Genomic DNA, 16,342 nt, shown 5'->3' on the forward strand with positions numbered 1-16,342 from the left:
TCAGTTTCTGTAAATATTTGCATTTGCTTTGTTTTTGTTGTTGTTGTTGTTGTTGTTGGTGTTGTTGTCGTTGTTGGTTTTTTTTTCCCTCGGAATCTTATCTTGTTTTCAGAGGGGTGGTGACGGTGGGGGGGGGACCGCCGCAGTAGTTATCCCTACCTCCCCTCGAACTGCGTGCCGCCCCCGCCCGCCGCTGGTGGTCCACCCCGCCCAGAATGCTCCGCTGAACCCGGGCGCGTCCATGCGAGGAGAAACCTGATTGGTGCATTGGGGATACACCCCAACGCCATAAGTACACCACTGGCAGTCTCAACACTCATTCACACAGATTCAAAGCACCCAGCAGTTCTTTCAATCTCTTTGCTCAGTATATCAATTCAGTCATGTCTGGACGCGGAAAGAGCGGTAAGGCCCGAAGCAAGGCAAAGAGTCGATCCTCCAGGGCCGGACTTCAATTTCCCGTTGGTAGAGTACACCGCTTCTTGAGGAAGGGCAACTACGCTCAGCGCGTTGGTGCTGGCGCCCCTGTCTACTTGGCGGCAGTCATGGAGTACCTCACGGCAGAAATACTGGAACTGGCTGGTAATGCTGCTCGAGACAACAAGAAATCAAGAATCAACCCCCGTCATCTACAGCTCGCTATCCGAAACGATGAAGAGTTGAACAAGTTGCTCAGCGGTGTCACCATTGCCCAGGGTGGTGTACTTCCCAACATCCAAGCTGTCCTGCTGCCAAAGAAAACCGCCAAGTCAAGCTCTTAAACTCAGCTCTTGCTACACTGATAAACCAAACGGCTCTTAACCCGCGTGTACAAACGCGCGGGACGAGCCCAACCAGGCAACACTGTATAACGTAAACATAAACTTTAGAATAACATGTACTTGCGTGTTGCATACGTTTACACGTGGATGTATCTGGGTTTTGATGCAAGCTCTTGCTTTGTGTGCGGTCAGAGTAGCTCTATTTTCGATACAACGATTGTTCGCCGTATGTGAAAAGTTGTCAAAAAAGTCACACCGCCCTCTTGTGACACCCAGCATGTCTTGTGATTCGTGCCATGTCGAAAGGTGGGTTATTCTCGAAAAACCTGTGGTGAGTATCGCTTCTCGGCCTTTTGGCTAAGATCATGTGTAGTATCTGTACATTGACATATTGTGGAAAAATTCTTGGGGGTTCGCCCCCATAACGCAATTGAGGTGTAAGTTGTTCCGGTCAGATCAGCTCCCTGCGGGGTTTTTGAAGCGTGTGGAAGCGGCCATTCTTTCTTCTCCGGTCAGGTTGTATTACTGTGTAACTGTATATATTGCATTATTATCTCGCTTGATCATATTGTTTTCATGTCTTACTGAAAACAGCCACTGTTAGTGTAACTATTATAGCTTAGGGTAGCAGTTGTGCCCGAATTTTTAATTTTTCGCACAAAAGGTTGTGTGTCTAACTTTAGTGTATCGGTTGCCAGGTGCGCCAATACAATCTGCTTTTTAGAGTGAACTTTCACTGATACTGTTTCACTGAAAAGCTTAATTTAGCACACTCTGAGAGTATTGTGCTTTAAGGGTAGCAGTTGTACCCAACCGTTCCTTTGCAGCTCTTTAGTCTATGTTTTATTTTGCTTAAAAGGTCGCCAGGTGCGCCTTATACATAGCTTGGGGTGTTAAAGTAGACTCTTCCGTGCTAAGCATTCTGTTGTGATTGTTTCTACTTCATTTTTGCTGGTTTCTTTCTCTGTTCACTTTGGATAGTATGGCTGGATCAAAGAAAAACTGTTCTGTCGAACTTCGGTTCGACAACCCCGTAGCCCCCTCTTATGTGTTTACCCAGCTAAGTAAGCTGGGCATTGTGGCAAAGAGCCACCTTTGGGCATTACAACCCCTTAAGGCAGGGCAGTTTTCTCTATACTTTAAATCTGTAGATCTGTTGCGCCGGTATGGTTCGGCCCTGTCGTCCGTCTCCGGGTGCAGCGTGTCCGGTGGCGGTGGTTTGACCACTGTCACTGTGGCGTACGTTGCCATGGAGATGGACGACATGGTCGTGCGCCGGATGCTGCGCAGCTATGGCGAAGTCATCTCCGGCCACTTCTGTACCCACAGAGGTGAGCCGGAGGTGTTCAATGGCAATCGCCAATATAGGATGCGCTTAAAGCACAACATTCCGACGGTTCTCCGCATCGGGGACCGCAACGCCTGGGTGTCCTACCTTGGACAAACCCGGACGTGTGCCCGATGCGGGGAACCGGGACACCAGGCCCGCGATTGCGACACGTTATTTCTTCGTGTCCCAACGCTTCGGTGTGTACGGTCTGTGGGGAAAAGGGGCACAGCCATCGGCGGTGCCCCAACTCTTACGCAGGCCGTACAGCGCCGAAGCGTAAGTGGTTCTCGATGGCTCCCTCTCCAACGGGTTCGCCCGTTGGAGAGGGTGAGGAGCCCTTGGTCACGGCTGCTGCTGAGGCCGAGGGTTCTGATGGGGAGACGGTCGTGTCTATGGACGTGCCGTCTCCTCAGTCACAAACTATTTTCGAGATGAAGAATGTGGAGGTCGGGGAGGGATTCGATTTGCCACGCTCCTCTTGTGAGGTGTGTGGTGAACAGTCGGGTCCCTTCCCGTCCGACACCCTTTGCTGTCACTGTGGCGGTGCGCTCGGGGACTCGGAGTTCCGGGTCCTTGGGTGCATGGGCTGCAGAGGAGTCAACGGGCCCTTGACTCTGGCTTGTAATAAGCCAGATTGTCTTGGACCCGGTGGCTCCAAAGACAGTGAGGGATTCACTAAGGTTCTGAGGAAGAGGAGTAAGAAGCGGGCACGCCGCACTTCCTCTTCTTCCTCGGAAAGTCTTGTTAGTACTGTGTCGGGGAAGGTGGTGCCTCCCCCTGAGGTCCCAACTTCCTACGACCTTTTTGGCTCCCTCTCGGAGTCGGACGGGGGTTCCTCCCAACTTTCAGAGGACGAGGGTCCTCCTAGGGATTCCGTGTTCCGGGATCCTGAGGAGGACCAAGCCATCGCCCACCTCGCCGGGGCTAAAATACCTGGCCGGGCCGGGGTGCCTATACCTTGTAGGTTCCCCGGATGCTCCTTCAAAGGGAAGATGTCTACCCTAACCATCCACCGGAGGAAGGAGCACGATGGTGCTCCCTTAACCCTAATCAAGTGCTCGGAGTGTGAATCCAAATTTACACTTCCGAGCGCTTGCATCAAGCACATGTGCCGGAGGCATCCGGCCTTCATTTTATGTAAGGACTCGAATTTTTTCGAGTCCCTTTTTAAGATTACTTAGGGGTATTTGGCCCCAAGTTCCTTGCTTTTGTCTTTCCTCTTTACATTAGTCATGGCTAATTATACCCTCCTTTCTTTAAACGCAAACGGTTTGCGCAATAATGCAAAACGTCTTGCTGCTTTCAATTTATGCCGGGGATATGATATTTCCTGCTTGCAGGAGTGTCATGTCTCCGGTCATTCTGATTTAGCTCTTTGGAGGAGTGAGTGGGAGGGGAAGATGTTTGCCAGTGTTGGCACGTCTTCCTCTCGGGGTACTATTATCCTCATTCCTAAACACTCCTCAATTGTTTTTTCTAACCCCTCTTTTGATTTAGACGGGAGAGTGGTGAGTGGTACTGTGCGGGGGCCGTGTGGTAGCTTCCGGCTCTGCACGGTCTATGCTCCGAACGACCCTAAGGCCCGTCGTACTTTTCTCTCTTCTCTCCCAAGATTTATTAGTGGTAATTTACCTGTTGTTCTTTGTGGTGACTTTAATTGTGTTCTGGACGTGGAGGGTGACCGTCGTGGTGCACCCTCCTCGTCCATTCACATTGGAGCACAGGAGATTAATAGAATTGCTTCTGATTTTTCTTTAACAGACTGCTGGCGGGATTTACATCCGTCTGTGTTTTCCCCGACTTGGAGAAATGGAACCAACACTGCCTCTAGCCGGTTGGACCGGTTCTACGCGTCCAGCTGTCTGGAGGTGGTGTCCTGCTCTCACAAGTCGGTATATTTTTCAGACCATGACGGTGTTGCGCTGAAGGTACGCCTTCCGGGGAACTTCGTCTCCGGTAAGGGGTACTGGAAGTGCAACATCTCAATTTTCCAGGATGCTTCCTTTAAAGAAAGCTTTAGGTTAGTGTATGCGGGCTGGCGGACTCTCCTGGAGGGGTACGATAATGTGCTCCTTTGGTGGGAGGATGTCAAGCTCCGCACCAAGCAATATATTGTGTCTTTTTGCTGTCGTGCTTCCAAGCGAAGGCGGCGGAGGAGAGAGGCTCTTCTTGTGTCTTTCAACTCTGTCGCCTCAGATCTGAGAGCTGGCAGCACGGATCCCGATCTTTTGCGCCAACACTCAGATCTGCAGCAACAACTTAAAGGACTCGACGACTTCGAAGCTGAGGGGGCTCGGATCCGTTCGCGGGTCCGTTCCCTTGATGAAGGGGAGAGGCCGTCCAGTCACTTCTTTCACCTTGAGGCTAAAGCCAAACATGTTATTACTTCCGTCCGTGGTCCCGACGGCACTGTTGTTGAGACTGCGGAAGGTATTTCTCAAGTGTATAGGGATTTTTATTCTGCTCTTTATTCAGTAGACAATGTTTCGGACGAGGAGCAGACTCCTTTTTTATCTAGCTTGAGCAGGTCGGTTCCCGATGACATGCAGGGTGGTCTCGAGCTCCCGTTAAATGTACGGGAGTTGGAGACCGCTCTGGCTAGCATGTCAAACAACAAGACCCCCGGGGATGATGGCCTGCCCAAGGAGTTTTATATGTGCTTTTGGGACCTTTTGGGTCCTGATTTACTAATGGTTTTTAACCATTCTTTTAAAGTGCATTGTCTCCCCCCATCTCTTCGGAGGGGAGTCATTTCTTTGCTTGATAAACCTGGGGATCCTTTGGATCCTCAGAATAAAAGGCCCATCTCTCTCCTGAACGTTGACTATAAGATCCTTTCCAAGGTTTTGTGTCTTCGTTTGGGAGGGGTTTTGCCTTCTTTAATTAACCCTTTTCAGACATGTGGTGTAAAGGGTAGGTCAATCCACGATAACATCAAGCTCCTTCGTGATGTAGTCTCTTACATAGACGATCGTCGGATTGACTCCCTTATTATTTCTCTTGACCAGCAAAAGGCCTTTGATAGGGTGAGCTGGTCATTCCTTTCTAAAGTTTTGTCTAAACTTGGATTTGGGCCTAACTTTCTGAAGTGGGTTAATATTTTGTACACTGGGATTTCCAGTAGGATTTTGTCAAATGGGAACCTTTCGGACCCATTTGATTTATATAAGGGAGTGAGGCAGGGATGCCCTCTGTCTCCTCTCTTATATGTTCTTTTTATTGAGCCATTTGCGACCGCGGTGTTGGGAGACAAAAATATTCGAGGTATCCCAATACCGGGGGCAAATGGTCTCAGTGTATCTATCGTGCAATACGCGGATGATACTACCTGCGTAGTGCGTGATCTTATGTCACTGCGCAGGCTTTTCACAGTGGTTGAAAATTTTTCTAAGGCGAGTGGATCTCGCCTTAATTTTAACAAGTCGAAAGGCTTAGTTTTTGGTCGGTGGCCAACTTCTCTTCCTGCCTACTGTCCTATCTCGTGGACAACAGACCCAATCCTCATCAATGGTGTCTGGGTAGGTAGGGGGGATATGGCACTGATGAATTGGAATTTCCGATTGGATAAATTTAATAAATGTACCGACAGTTGGAAGGCTAGAGCTTTGTCGCTGGTCGGCAAAGCTTTGGTCATTAACACCATCCTTCTGTCTATTCTTTTCTTTGTAGCTCCGGTCTACCCCGTTCCCCCGGCAGTGGAGAGGAAGGTTCTAAAAGCAATCTTCTCTTTCTTCTGGTCGGGTAAGACGGAACTAGTCCGGAGACCGATCCTGTGCCGCCCTGTTCTGCAGGGTGGTATGGGTATCACTCATTTTAAGGCCAAGGCCGACTCTTTTCTTGCTGCTGGTGTGGTGGCGCTGTGTGATGACAGTGTTCCTCCATGGTGTCACTTCGCCAAACTTTGGTCAGCTTTTTCGCTGCGTAATATAATGCCAGCTGGCTCGTGGTCCAATGCAACCCCGCATTCGATCACGGGTCCGGCTCACTATTCCAAATTTTGTGGTATTATTTGCAACATTTCTAGTTCATGTCCAGACATGGATTGGAGTGTTGCATCTATACGTAGTTTGTATAATATTTTATCTAATGACAATAGCAGGGTACCCGCTGGTCGGGTACCCTGTCCACCAGAGCAGTTTAAATTGGTGTTAACCCCCAAATTAGACCACGCTCTGCGTGATTTTAACTGGCGTACTGTTTGGCAGGGTGTTAAAACTGCCCAGCGTGTGCATAAATGGGGTATTGGTGACGGGAAATGTCCCCGTCCCAACTGCAAGGGCGTCGAGTCCATTTGTCACCTCATCTGGGACTGCCCCTTTGTCGGCATTTTATGGTACTGGGCACAACACATTTGTTACAAAGTGCTCAGTACCGATTTTATCCTTTCTTGGCCATGCGTTTTGTACGGGGAAGGGCTAGACCTTTCTTCCCGTGAGTCTTTTCTAGTGTGGTTTTTTATCTCTGTGATCAAATGGCACATCTGGACGTCCAGGTGCCAGACGCTGTTTGATCACATTGACATTAGCTCTGATGTGGTGTTGGGCAGAAGTAAACACTTCATCTCAACCAGGATCAGAGCAGACTTTGAGAGACTGCCTCCTGCCGCCTTTCACGCCACCTGGTGCGTGAAGGGTGGGTTAGTGAGGATAGTCAATAATAACCTGGTTTTTAACCTGTAACTTTGTGTGTTTTCCCTCTGTCGTTGTGGGTGGCTCATTGCTGCGGTGTGCTGATTGGCAGTAGTATACAGCTAATGGCGCGTTGCGGTGGCGGGTATGCTCGCTCGGCTGGGGATCGACATACTTCTATTTTCTCCACTGCTTTCACTTTGCCAATGTAGCGGGTTCGGACTTGGCTCGGTGGCGTTTGCCCCTCACAGGGAAGAGCCTGCGCATTGGTTAGAGTTGTGAGTGGTGGATTTTTAGTCTTTTTAATGAGGCTTTGGTTACCGGCATTCGCGGGAAACTTAGAGTCTCACCCATATTTCGATCGGTGTGCGGGAGGGCGGCGCTGTGGGGGACAGGGGCCAACACGGTGACGTCTTGCCAAGCACTGATCTCATTTTTAATGCAATGTTATTAGCAGGGGTTCGACCCCTGTTAGTATTTTAATATCCACTTTTGGTGGAATAGGAGGCGTTCTGTCTCCTGGAAAGATCGAAACATCACCGACGCCAGCGGGGATAGGCCTAGGTAATTATTTTATTTAGCTCCCTGTTGGCGGGACAGTCGTAACCCCATACCTCGGTTTGGGTAATTTTTATAGTTGTTAGTTTGGTAGTCTTCTGGCCGGTGTGCGGTGGGATGTTACTGTGTTGGAATGGAGCCGCATGGTGTCGTCTTGCTAAGCGTCGGTTGGGTGAGTGTGTCTTCTTTGTGCGTAATATCTTGTTGTATTTTTATCATGGTTGTTGACATTTTCGCTCTCGTCAGCCAGTTGAACCATTGTCTTGTCTTGATACTCTCTGCTAAGCACAACTATGTCTGGACGCGGTAAAGGTGGAAAGGGGCTTGGCAAGGGGGGTGCAAAGCGCCATCGTAAAGTGTTGCGGGACAACATCCAGGGTATCACCAAGCCGGCCATCCGTCGTCTGGCACGCCGAGGAGGTGTCAAGAGAATCTCCGGTCTGATCTACGAGGAGACCCGCGGTGTCCTCAAGGTGTTCTTGGAGAATGTCATCCGTGATGCCGTAACGTACTGCGAACACTCCAAGAGAAAAACCGTCACCGCCATGGATGTCGTCTACGCACTCAAGAGACAAGGCCGTACCCTCTACGGATTTGGAGGATAGGCCCAAAGAATCCCCACATTGAAAACAACGGCTCTTTTCAGAGCCACCACAAAATCAAAAAAGAGAGAATTACAGATGGTTGTATTTTGGTTTCCCCACCCACTCACTGCCTTGTCCTTGTTTGTTATTTTTCTTCTGTAATAATATTCAAGCAAAATTAGTTTTTTTAAAATAATACATGATATTTTGTAGGGCAACTATCCCAGAAAAAAATAAATAAAAATACAACCACACCACATCTAGACTTTTTGGTTTGTTTAAGGCTGAACCCCTTTGCCAAAATTAAAAACGATGGATCTAGCTCTTTTTAGTGTTGCGTCTAATTGTTGGTAGAAGGTTGCCCGTGTTTTTTTTCCCCCTTTTCTACAATTCACGTACGTGGACGGTATTTTCGCCCTCAAGAAATTTAGTCTCATAAAAGGGCGAGGGAGGGCAACCGTAATCTGTAAAGCATGTTTATTTTCCGCTTACTCTATTTTTGTTTCTCATGTGCCATTAAGCAGCTAGCTCCGTCCGTGCGAAATTGGTGACCACTCAAGCGGTTCTGGCGGCACTGGGGGGCTGGCCAATCGCGTCCCCGCTTTTGTCAGAGGCGATCCTTGAACGGACATCCCAACCCTTTAAGAAGAGCTGCTCGTGAAACTGCACCACAACATCGTAAACAGTAAGCAAAGATAATGGCTCGTACCAAGCAGACAGCACGCAAGAGCACCGGGGGAAAAGCCCCACGAAAGCAGTTGGCGACCAAAGCTGCCCGAAAGAGTGCCCCGGCCACCGGCGGGGTCAAGAAGCCTCACCGTTACAGACCCGGAACTGTGGCACTGCGTGAGATTCGCCGTTACCAGAAAAGTACAGAGCTGCTTATCCGAAAACTTCCCTTCCAGAGACTGGTCCGTGAAATAGCGCAAGACTTCAAGACCGAACTGCGATTCCAGAGCTCCGCGGTGATGGTGCTCCAAGAAGCAAGCGAGGCATACCTCGTGGGACTCTTCGAAGACACCAATCTCTGCGCCATCCACGCCAAGCGGGTCACCATCATGCCCAAGGACATCCAACTCGCCCGCCGAATTCGTGGCGAACGAGCCTGAGGATTCGTTCCTTTCTCAAAACACAACGGCTCTTTTCAGAAAACGATACGATTAAATTACGGAGTAAAAGCAAATATATAAGCAATAGATTGACCTATAACCAACCCGACTAGACTGATAGAACGACCGACCCAATAAAAAAATGGCGGCTACAGCTAGCAGGTTTTGGGGTTTTGTTTTTTTCGTTCATGCTGTTGTAATTTAACTTCTGACTGCCATCGTAGCGGGCGCTATACAACATTTGTATAAAGTAGGCACGGTCCTCTATTATACCGGTTTTCTTGGTTTTCTTGGCCTTCTCCTTCTTGGCTGCGGCTTTCTTTGCTTTCTTGGCTTTCAGCTCTGCTTTCTTTGCTTGCTCCTTCTCTTTCTTGGCCTTGGCTCGTTCTTTGACCTTCTCCGCCTGTTCCTTGGCCTTGTCCTTTGCTGGGTCCAATTTGAATGAACCGGAAGCTCCCTTGCCCTTGGTCTGGATAAGAACTCCCTTCTGCACACCGGTATTGAGGGCTTTTCGGATGAAAACGGCCTGCCTGTCCATGTCGACTTGGAATGTGTCCTTGATGTACTTTCTGATGGCTTGACTGGACGAACCGTTTTTCTCCTTCAGTGCCACGATAGCGGCAACCACCATCTTGATTGCTGGAGGGTGGGCCCGAACGGTTGCAGACTTTTTCACGGTAGCCATGATGATAGAGAGAGATGATGCGAGGGAATCGTTTCGTAAGAAGCTTTACAGCGAGCAATACTGATGAGACCCACCGGACCGTCAGCCTTTTTCAAGGGTCACGGGTGGCTCTGAGCAGCCCCTGGGTCCATTCACGCTGCTCAATCAACCGGCGAGGCTCGGCGGTTCGTGTGGAGCTGGAATTTACTCCAATATTAGTGTGTTTCATTTTTCTTCTGATTTGCAAAATTCTTGTTTAAAATAGCATCGGACAATTTCCCCACAACTGTAGATGTGTTGGTCAAGTTCTAACCTTTCCATGCATACAATTTTTTTTTACGAGGTCTCAATATCTAAGCCTGAAACGACCACTATGAAATGACATTGTTTCCGATAGTGACATTTTATTCATTTTTTTCGTCGCATATAATGTTACATCGATTTATGTATCAGAAAACAAACAAACAAACTAACAAACACCGCATGTTTATGTAAATTGGTACGTTTGTTTACATCAAATTAATCGTGTTTCGCCATTTTGTTTTGTTGCATAATGCCCCCCCCCTACATCACCGCTGCTTTTATGTAAACTTGTGGGTTTGTTTTTATTAGATCCATCGTTTTTCGCCATTTTGTTTATGTTTCATAGTGTTTTTGATCAAACTAGTTACTTATTTATGTATTTAATATTTTGGATATATTTTTTTTATCGAAACAAATAAATTATCTGCCGATGTGATTATTTTATTTTTAATTATTTTTCCTAGACAAATGCAGGTAATAGTCTCTTTTTGTAAGTTGTGGCTCTGAAAAGAGCCGTTTGGTTTGGTTGATTGTCCCGGGTGGGAACTGACTACTTCTTTGGCTTGGTGGTCTTCTTCGGCTTTGCTGCTTTGGTGGCCTTCTTTGCATTTGGCTTTGGACTCTTTGCGGCTTTGCTGGGCTTGGCGACTTTCTTTGCTGGCTTGGCTGCTGTTTTCTTGGCTGCAACTTTCTTGGTGGGTGTCTTCTTGACGATTTTCTTTGGAGTCTTCTTCTTGGTTATCTTGGTTTTCTTGGCCTTCTCCTTCTTGGCTGCGGCTTTCTCTGCTTTCTTGGCTTTCAGCTCTGCTTTCTTTGCTTGCTCCTTCTCTTTCTTGGCCTTGGCTCGTTCTTTGACCTTCTCCGCCTGTTCCTTGGCCTTGTCCTTTGCTGGGTCCAATTTGAATGAACCGGAAGCTCCCTTGCCCTTGGTCTGGATAAGAACTCCCTTCTGCACACCGGTATTGAGGGCTTTTCGGATGAAAACGGCCTGCCTGTCCATGTCGACTTTGAATGTGTCCTTGATGTACTTTCTGATGGCTTGACTGGACGAACCGTTTTTCTCCTTCAGTGCCACGATAGCGGCAACCACCATCTTGATTGCTGGAGGGTGGGCCCGAACGGTTGCAGACTTTTTCACGGTAGCCATGATGATAGAGAGAGATGATGCGAGGGAATCGTTTCGTAAGAAGCTTTACAGCGAGCAATACTGATGAGACCCACCGGACCGTCAGCCTTTTTCAAGGGTCACGGGTGGCTCTGAGCAGCCCCTGGGTCCATTCACGCTGCTCAATCAACCGGCGAGGCTCGGCGGTTCGTGTGGAGCTGGAATTTACTCCAATATTAGTGTGTTTCATTTTTCTTCTGATTTGCAAAATTCTTGTTTAAAATAGCATCGGACAATTTCCCCACAACTGTAGATGTGTTGGTCAAGTTCTAACCTTTCCATGCATACAATTTTTTTTTACGAGGTCTCAATATCTAAGCCTGAAACGACCACTATGAAATGACATTGTTTCCGATAGTGACATTTTATTCATTTTTTTTGTCGCATATAATGTTACATCGATTTATGTATCATTTAATTATTGCTTCAAATAATGATGATGATCTTAGCAAGTCAATTAATCCAGTCACGCAATAGTTGTTGTAAAATTGTCTTGCGACAATTTCGAGAAACAAACTCGTTTTTGTTATTTGGGCATTATTAGTGCTTAAGGCAGTGGAGTCGCATGCAAGTTGATACATTCTTACTATTTCCGCCACTCTGAGTAACCCCCCTCCCCCCGTGTCTGTAATTGCCCCCCCCCCCTTCAGAAAACAAACAAACAAACTAACAAACACCGCATATTTATGTAAATTGGTACGTTTGTTTACATCAAATTAATCGTGTTTCGCCATTTTGTTTTGTTGCATAATGCCCCCCCCCTACATCACCGCTGCTTTTATGTAAACTTGTGGGTTTGTTTTTATTAGATCCATCGTTTTTCGCCATTTTGTTTATGTTTCATAGTGTTTTTGATCAAACTAGTTACTTATTTATGTAATATTTATGTATTTAATATTTTGGATATATTTTTTTTATCGAAACAAATAAATTATCTGCCGATGTGATTATTTTATTTTTAATTATTTTTCCTAGACAAATGCAGGTAATAGTCTCTTTTTGTAAGTTGTGGCTCTGAAAAGAGCCGTTTGGTTTGGTTGATTGTCCCGGGTGGGAACTGACTACTTCTTTGGCTTGGTGGTCTTCTTCGGCTTTGCTGCTTTGGTGGCCTTCTTTGCATTTGGCTTTGGACTCTTTGCGGCTTTGCTGGGCTTGGCGACTTTCTTTGCTGGCTTGGCTGCTGTTTTCTTGGCTGCAACTTTCTTGGTGGGTGTCTTCTTGACGATTTTCTTTGGAGTCTTCTTCTTGGTTATCTTGGTTTTCTTGGCCTTCTCCTTCTTGGCTGCGGCTTTCTCTGCTTTCTTGGCTTTCAGCTCTGCTTTCTTTGCTTGCTCCTTCTCTTTCTTGGCCTTGGCTCGTTCTTTGACCTTCTCCGCCTGTTCCTTGGCCTTGTCCTTTGCTGGGTCCAATTTGAATGAACCGGAAGCTCCCTTGCCCTTGGTCTGGATAAGAACTCCCTTCTGCACACCGGTATTGAGGGCTTTTCGGATGAAAACGGCCTGCCTGTCCATGTCGACTTTGAATGTGTCCTTGATGTACTTTCTGATGGCTTGACTGGACGAACCGTTTTTCTCCTTCAGTGCCACGATAGCGGCAACCACCATCTTGATTGCTGGAGGGTGGGCCCGAACGGTTGCAGACTTTTTCACGGTAGCCATGATGATAGAGAGAGATGATGCGAGGGAATCGTTTCGTAAGAAGCTTTACAGCGAGCAATACTGATGAGACCCACCGGACCGTCAGCCTTTTTCAAGGGTCACGGGTGGCTCTGAGCAGCCCCTGGGTCCATTCACGCTGCTCAATCAACCGGCGAGGCTCGGCGGTTCGTGTGGAGCTGGAATTTACTCCAATATTAGTGTGTTTCATTTTTCTTCTGATTTGCAAAATTCTTGTTTAAAATAGCATCGGACAATTTCCCCACAACTGTAGATGTGTTGGTCAAGTTCTAACCTTTCCATGCATACAATTTTTTTTTACGAGGTCTCAATATCTAAGCCTGAAACGACCACTATGAAATGACATTGTTTCCGATAGTGACATTTTATTCATTTTTTTTGTCGCATATAATGTTACATCGATTTATGTATCATTTAATTATTGCTTCAAATAATGATGATGATCTTAGCAAGTCAATTAATCCAGTCACGCAATAGTTGTTGTAAAATTGTCTTGCGACAATTTCGAGAAACAAACTCGTTTTTGTTATTTGGGCATTATTAGTGCTTAAGGCAGTGGAGTCGCATGCAAGTTGATACATTCTTACTATTTCCGCCACTCTGAGTAACCCCCCTCCCCCCGTGTCTGTAATTGCCCCCCCCCCCCCTTCAGAAAACAAACAAACAAACTAACAAACACCGCATATTTATGTAAATTGGTACGTTTGTTTACATCAAATTAATCGTGTTTCGCCATTTTGTTTTGTTGCATAATGCCCCCCCCCCCCCCTACATCACCGCTGCTTTTATGTAAACTTGTGGGTTTGTTTTTATTAGATCCATCGTTTTTCGCCATTTTGTTTATGTTTCATAGTGTTTTTGATCAAACTAGTTACTTATTTATGTAATATTTATGTATTTAATATTTTGGATATATTTTTTTTATCGAAACAAATAAATTATCTGCCGATGTGATTATTTTATTTTTAATTATTTTTCCTAGACAAATGCAGGTAATAGTCTCTTTTTGTAAGTTGTGGCTCTGAAAAGAGCCGTTTGGTTTGGTTGATTGTCCCGGGTGGGAACTGACTACTTCTTTGGCTTGGTGGTCTTCTTCGGCTTTGCTGCTTTGGTGGCCTTCTTTGCATTTGGCTTTGGACTCTTTGCGGCTTTGCTGGGCTTGGCGACTTTCTTTGCTGGCTTGGCTGCTGTTTTCTTGGCTGCAACTTTCTTGGTGGGTGTCTTCTTGACGATTTTCTTTGGAGTCTTCTTCTTGGTTATCTTGGTTTTCTTGGCCTTCTCCTTCTTGGCTGCGGCTTTCTCTGCTTTCTTGGCTTTCAGCTCTGCTTTCTTTGCTTGCTCCTTCTCTTTCTTGGCCTTGGCTCGTTCTTTGACCTTCTCCGCCTGTTCCTTGGCCTTGTCCTTTGCTGGGTCCAATTTGAATGAACCGGAAGCTCCCTTGCCCTTGGTCTGGATAAGAACTCCCTTCTGCACACCGGTATTGAGGGCTTTTCGGATGAAAACGGCCTGCCTGTCCATGTCGACTTTGAATGTGTCCTTGATGTACTTTCTGATGGCTTGACTGGACGAACCGTTTTTCTCCTTCAGTGCCACGATAGCGGCAACCACCATCTTGATTGCTGGAGGGTGGGCCCGAACGGTTGCAGACTTTTTCACGGTAGCCATGATGATAGAGAGAGATGATGCGAGGGAATCGTTTCGTAAGAAGCTTTACAGCGAGCAATACTGATGAGACCCACCGGACCGTCAGCCTTTTTCAAGGGTCACGGGTGGCTCTGAGCAGCCCCTGGGTCCATTCACGCTGCTCAATCAACCGGCGAGGCTCGGCGGTTCGTGTGGAGCTGGAATTTACTCCAATATTAGTGTGTTTCATTTTTCTTCTGATTTGCAAAATTCTTGTTTAAAATAGCATCGGACAATTTCCCCACAACTGTAGATGTGTTGGTCAAGTTCTAACCTTTCCATGCATACAATTTTTTTTTACGAGGTCTCAATATCTAAGCCTGAAACGACCACTATGAAATGACATTGTTTCCGATAGTGACATTTTATTCATTTTTTTTGTCGCATATAATGTTACATCGATTTATGTATCATTTAATTATTGCTTCAAATAATGATGATGATCTTAGCAAGTCAATTAATCCAGTCACGCAATAGTTGTTGTAAAATTGTCTTGCGACAATTTCGAGAAACAAACTCGTTTTTGTTATTTGGGCATTATTAGTGCTTAAGGCAGTGGAGTCGCATGCAAGTTGATACATTCTTACTATTTCCGCCACTCTGAGTAACCCCCCTCCCCCCGTGTCTGTAATTGCCCCCCCCCCCCCTTAGAAAACAAACAAACAAACTAACAAACACCGCATATTTATGTAAATTGGTACGTTTGTTTACATCAAATTAATCGTGTTTCGCCATTTTGTTTTGTTGCATAATGCCCCCCCCCCCCCTACATCACCGCTGCTTTTATGTAAACTTGTGGGTTTGTTTTTATTAGATCCATCGTTTTTCGCCATTTTGTTTATGTTTCATAGTGTTTTTGATCAAACTAGTTACTTATTTATGTAATATTTATGTATTTAATATTTTGGATATATTTTTTTTTATCGAAACAAATAAATTATCTGCCGATGTGATTATTTTATTTTTAATTATTTTTCCTAGACAAATGCAGGTAATAGTCTCTTTTTGTAAGTTGTGGCTCTGAAAAGAGCCGTTTGGTTTGGTTGATTGTCCCGGGTGGGAACTGACTACTTCTTTGGCTTGGTGGTCTTCTTCGGCTTTGCTGCTTTGGTGGCCTTCTTTGCATTTGGCTTTGGACTCTTTGCGGCTTTGCTGGGCTTGGCGACTTTCTTTGCTGGCTTGGCTGCTGTTTTCTTGGCTGCAACTTTCTTGGTGGGTGTCTTCTTGACGATTTTCTTTGGAGTCTTCTTCTTGGTTATCTTGGTTTTCTTGGCCTTCTCCTTCTTGGCTGCGGCTTTCTCTGCTTTCTTGGCTTTCAGCTCTGCTTTCTTTGCTTGCTCCTTCTCTTTCTTGGCCTTGGCTCGTTCTTTGACCTTCTCCGCCTGTTCCTTGGCCTTGTCCTTTGCTGGGTCCAATTTGAATGAACCGGAAGCTCCCTTGCCCTTGGTCTGGATAAGAACTCCCTTCTGCACACCGGTATTGAGGGCTTTTCGGATGAAAACGGCCTGCCTGTCCATGTCGACTTGGAATGTGTCCTTGATGTACTTTCTGATGGCTTGACTGGACGAACCGTTTTTCTCCTTCAGTGCCACGATAGCGGCAACCACCATCTTGATTGCTGGAGGGTGGGCCCGAACGGTTGCAGACTTTTTCACGGTAGCCATGATGATAGAGAGAGATGATGCGAGGGAATCGTTTCGTAAGAAGCTTTACAGCGAGCAATACTGATGAGACCCACCGGACCGTCAGCCTTTTTCAAGGGTCACGGGTGGCTCTGAGCAGCCCCTGGGTCCATTCACGCTGCTCAATCAACCGGCGAGGCTCGGCGGTTCGTGTGGAGCTGGAATTTACTCCAATATTAGTGTGTTTCATTTTTCTTCT

At 46.6% G+C, this 16,342-nt stretch overlaps 6 protein-coding genes and 1 pseudogene across 6 annotated transcripts; 4 read left to right on the plus strand and 3 right to left on the minus strand.

Moving 5' to 3' along the window:
- Positions 1-383: 383 nt before the first annotated feature.
- Positions 384-761, plus strand: LOC139941968 (histone H2A-like). The gene has a single exon (XM_071938617.1). The coding sequence runs from the start codon at positions 384-386 to the stop codon at positions 759-761; it is 378 nt and encodes a 125-aa protein (XP_071794718.1).
- Positions 762-1,098: 337 nt separating this feature from the next.
- Positions 1,099-1,168, plus strand: LOC139942379 (U2 spliceosomal RNA; annotated as a pseudogene).
- Positions 1,169-7,570: 6,402 nt separating this feature from the next.
- On the plus strand, positions 7,571-7,882 carry LOC139941963 (histone H4-like). Its single transcript, XM_071938611.1, has one exon. The coding sequence runs from the start codon at positions 7,571-7,573 to the stop codon at positions 7,880-7,882; it is 312 nt and encodes a 103-aa protein (XP_071794712.1).
- Positions 7,883-8,559: 677 nt separating this feature from the next.
- Positions 8,560-8,970, plus strand: LOC139941877 (histone H3, embryonic-like). The gene has a single exon (XM_071938516.1). The coding sequence runs from the start codon at positions 8,560-8,562 to the stop codon at positions 8,968-8,970; it is 411 nt and encodes a 136-aa protein (XP_071794617.1).
- A 1,517-nt stretch (positions 8,971-10,487) lies between these two features.
- Positions 10,488-12,706, minus strand: LOC139941878 (uncharacterized). Its single transcript, XM_071938517.1, has 2 exons — positions 12,165-12,706; positions 10,488-11,127 (listed from the first exon to the last, which is right to left on the minus strand). The coding sequence occupies exons 1-2, from the start codon at positions 12,704-12,706 to the stop codon at positions 10,488-10,490; spliced, it is 1,182 nt and encodes a 393-aa protein (XP_071794618.1).
- Positions 12,707-13,846: 1,140 nt separating this feature from the next.
- LOC139941879 (uncharacterized) lies at positions 13,847-14,443 on the minus strand. The gene has a single exon (XM_071938518.1). The coding sequence runs from the start codon at positions 14,441-14,443 to the stop codon at positions 13,847-13,849; it is 597 nt and encodes a 198-aa protein (XP_071794619.1).
- A 1,085-nt stretch (positions 14,444-15,528) lies between these two features.
- Positions 15,529-16,125, minus strand: LOC139941881 (uncharacterized). The gene has a single exon (XM_071938519.1). It carries the CDS (start codon positions 16,123-16,125, stop codon positions 15,529-15,531), a length of 597 nt encoding a protein of 198 aa, XP_071794620.1.
- Positions 16,126-16,342: the final 217 nt, after the last annotated feature.

The sequence above is a fragment of the Asterias amurensis genome, chromosome 9, assembly GCF_032118995.1.
Source record: "Asterias amurensis chromosome 9, ASM3211899v1".
Taxonomy (NCBI): Eukaryota; Metazoa; Echinodermata; class Asteroidea; order Forcipulatida; family Asteriidae; genus Asterias; species Asterias amurensis.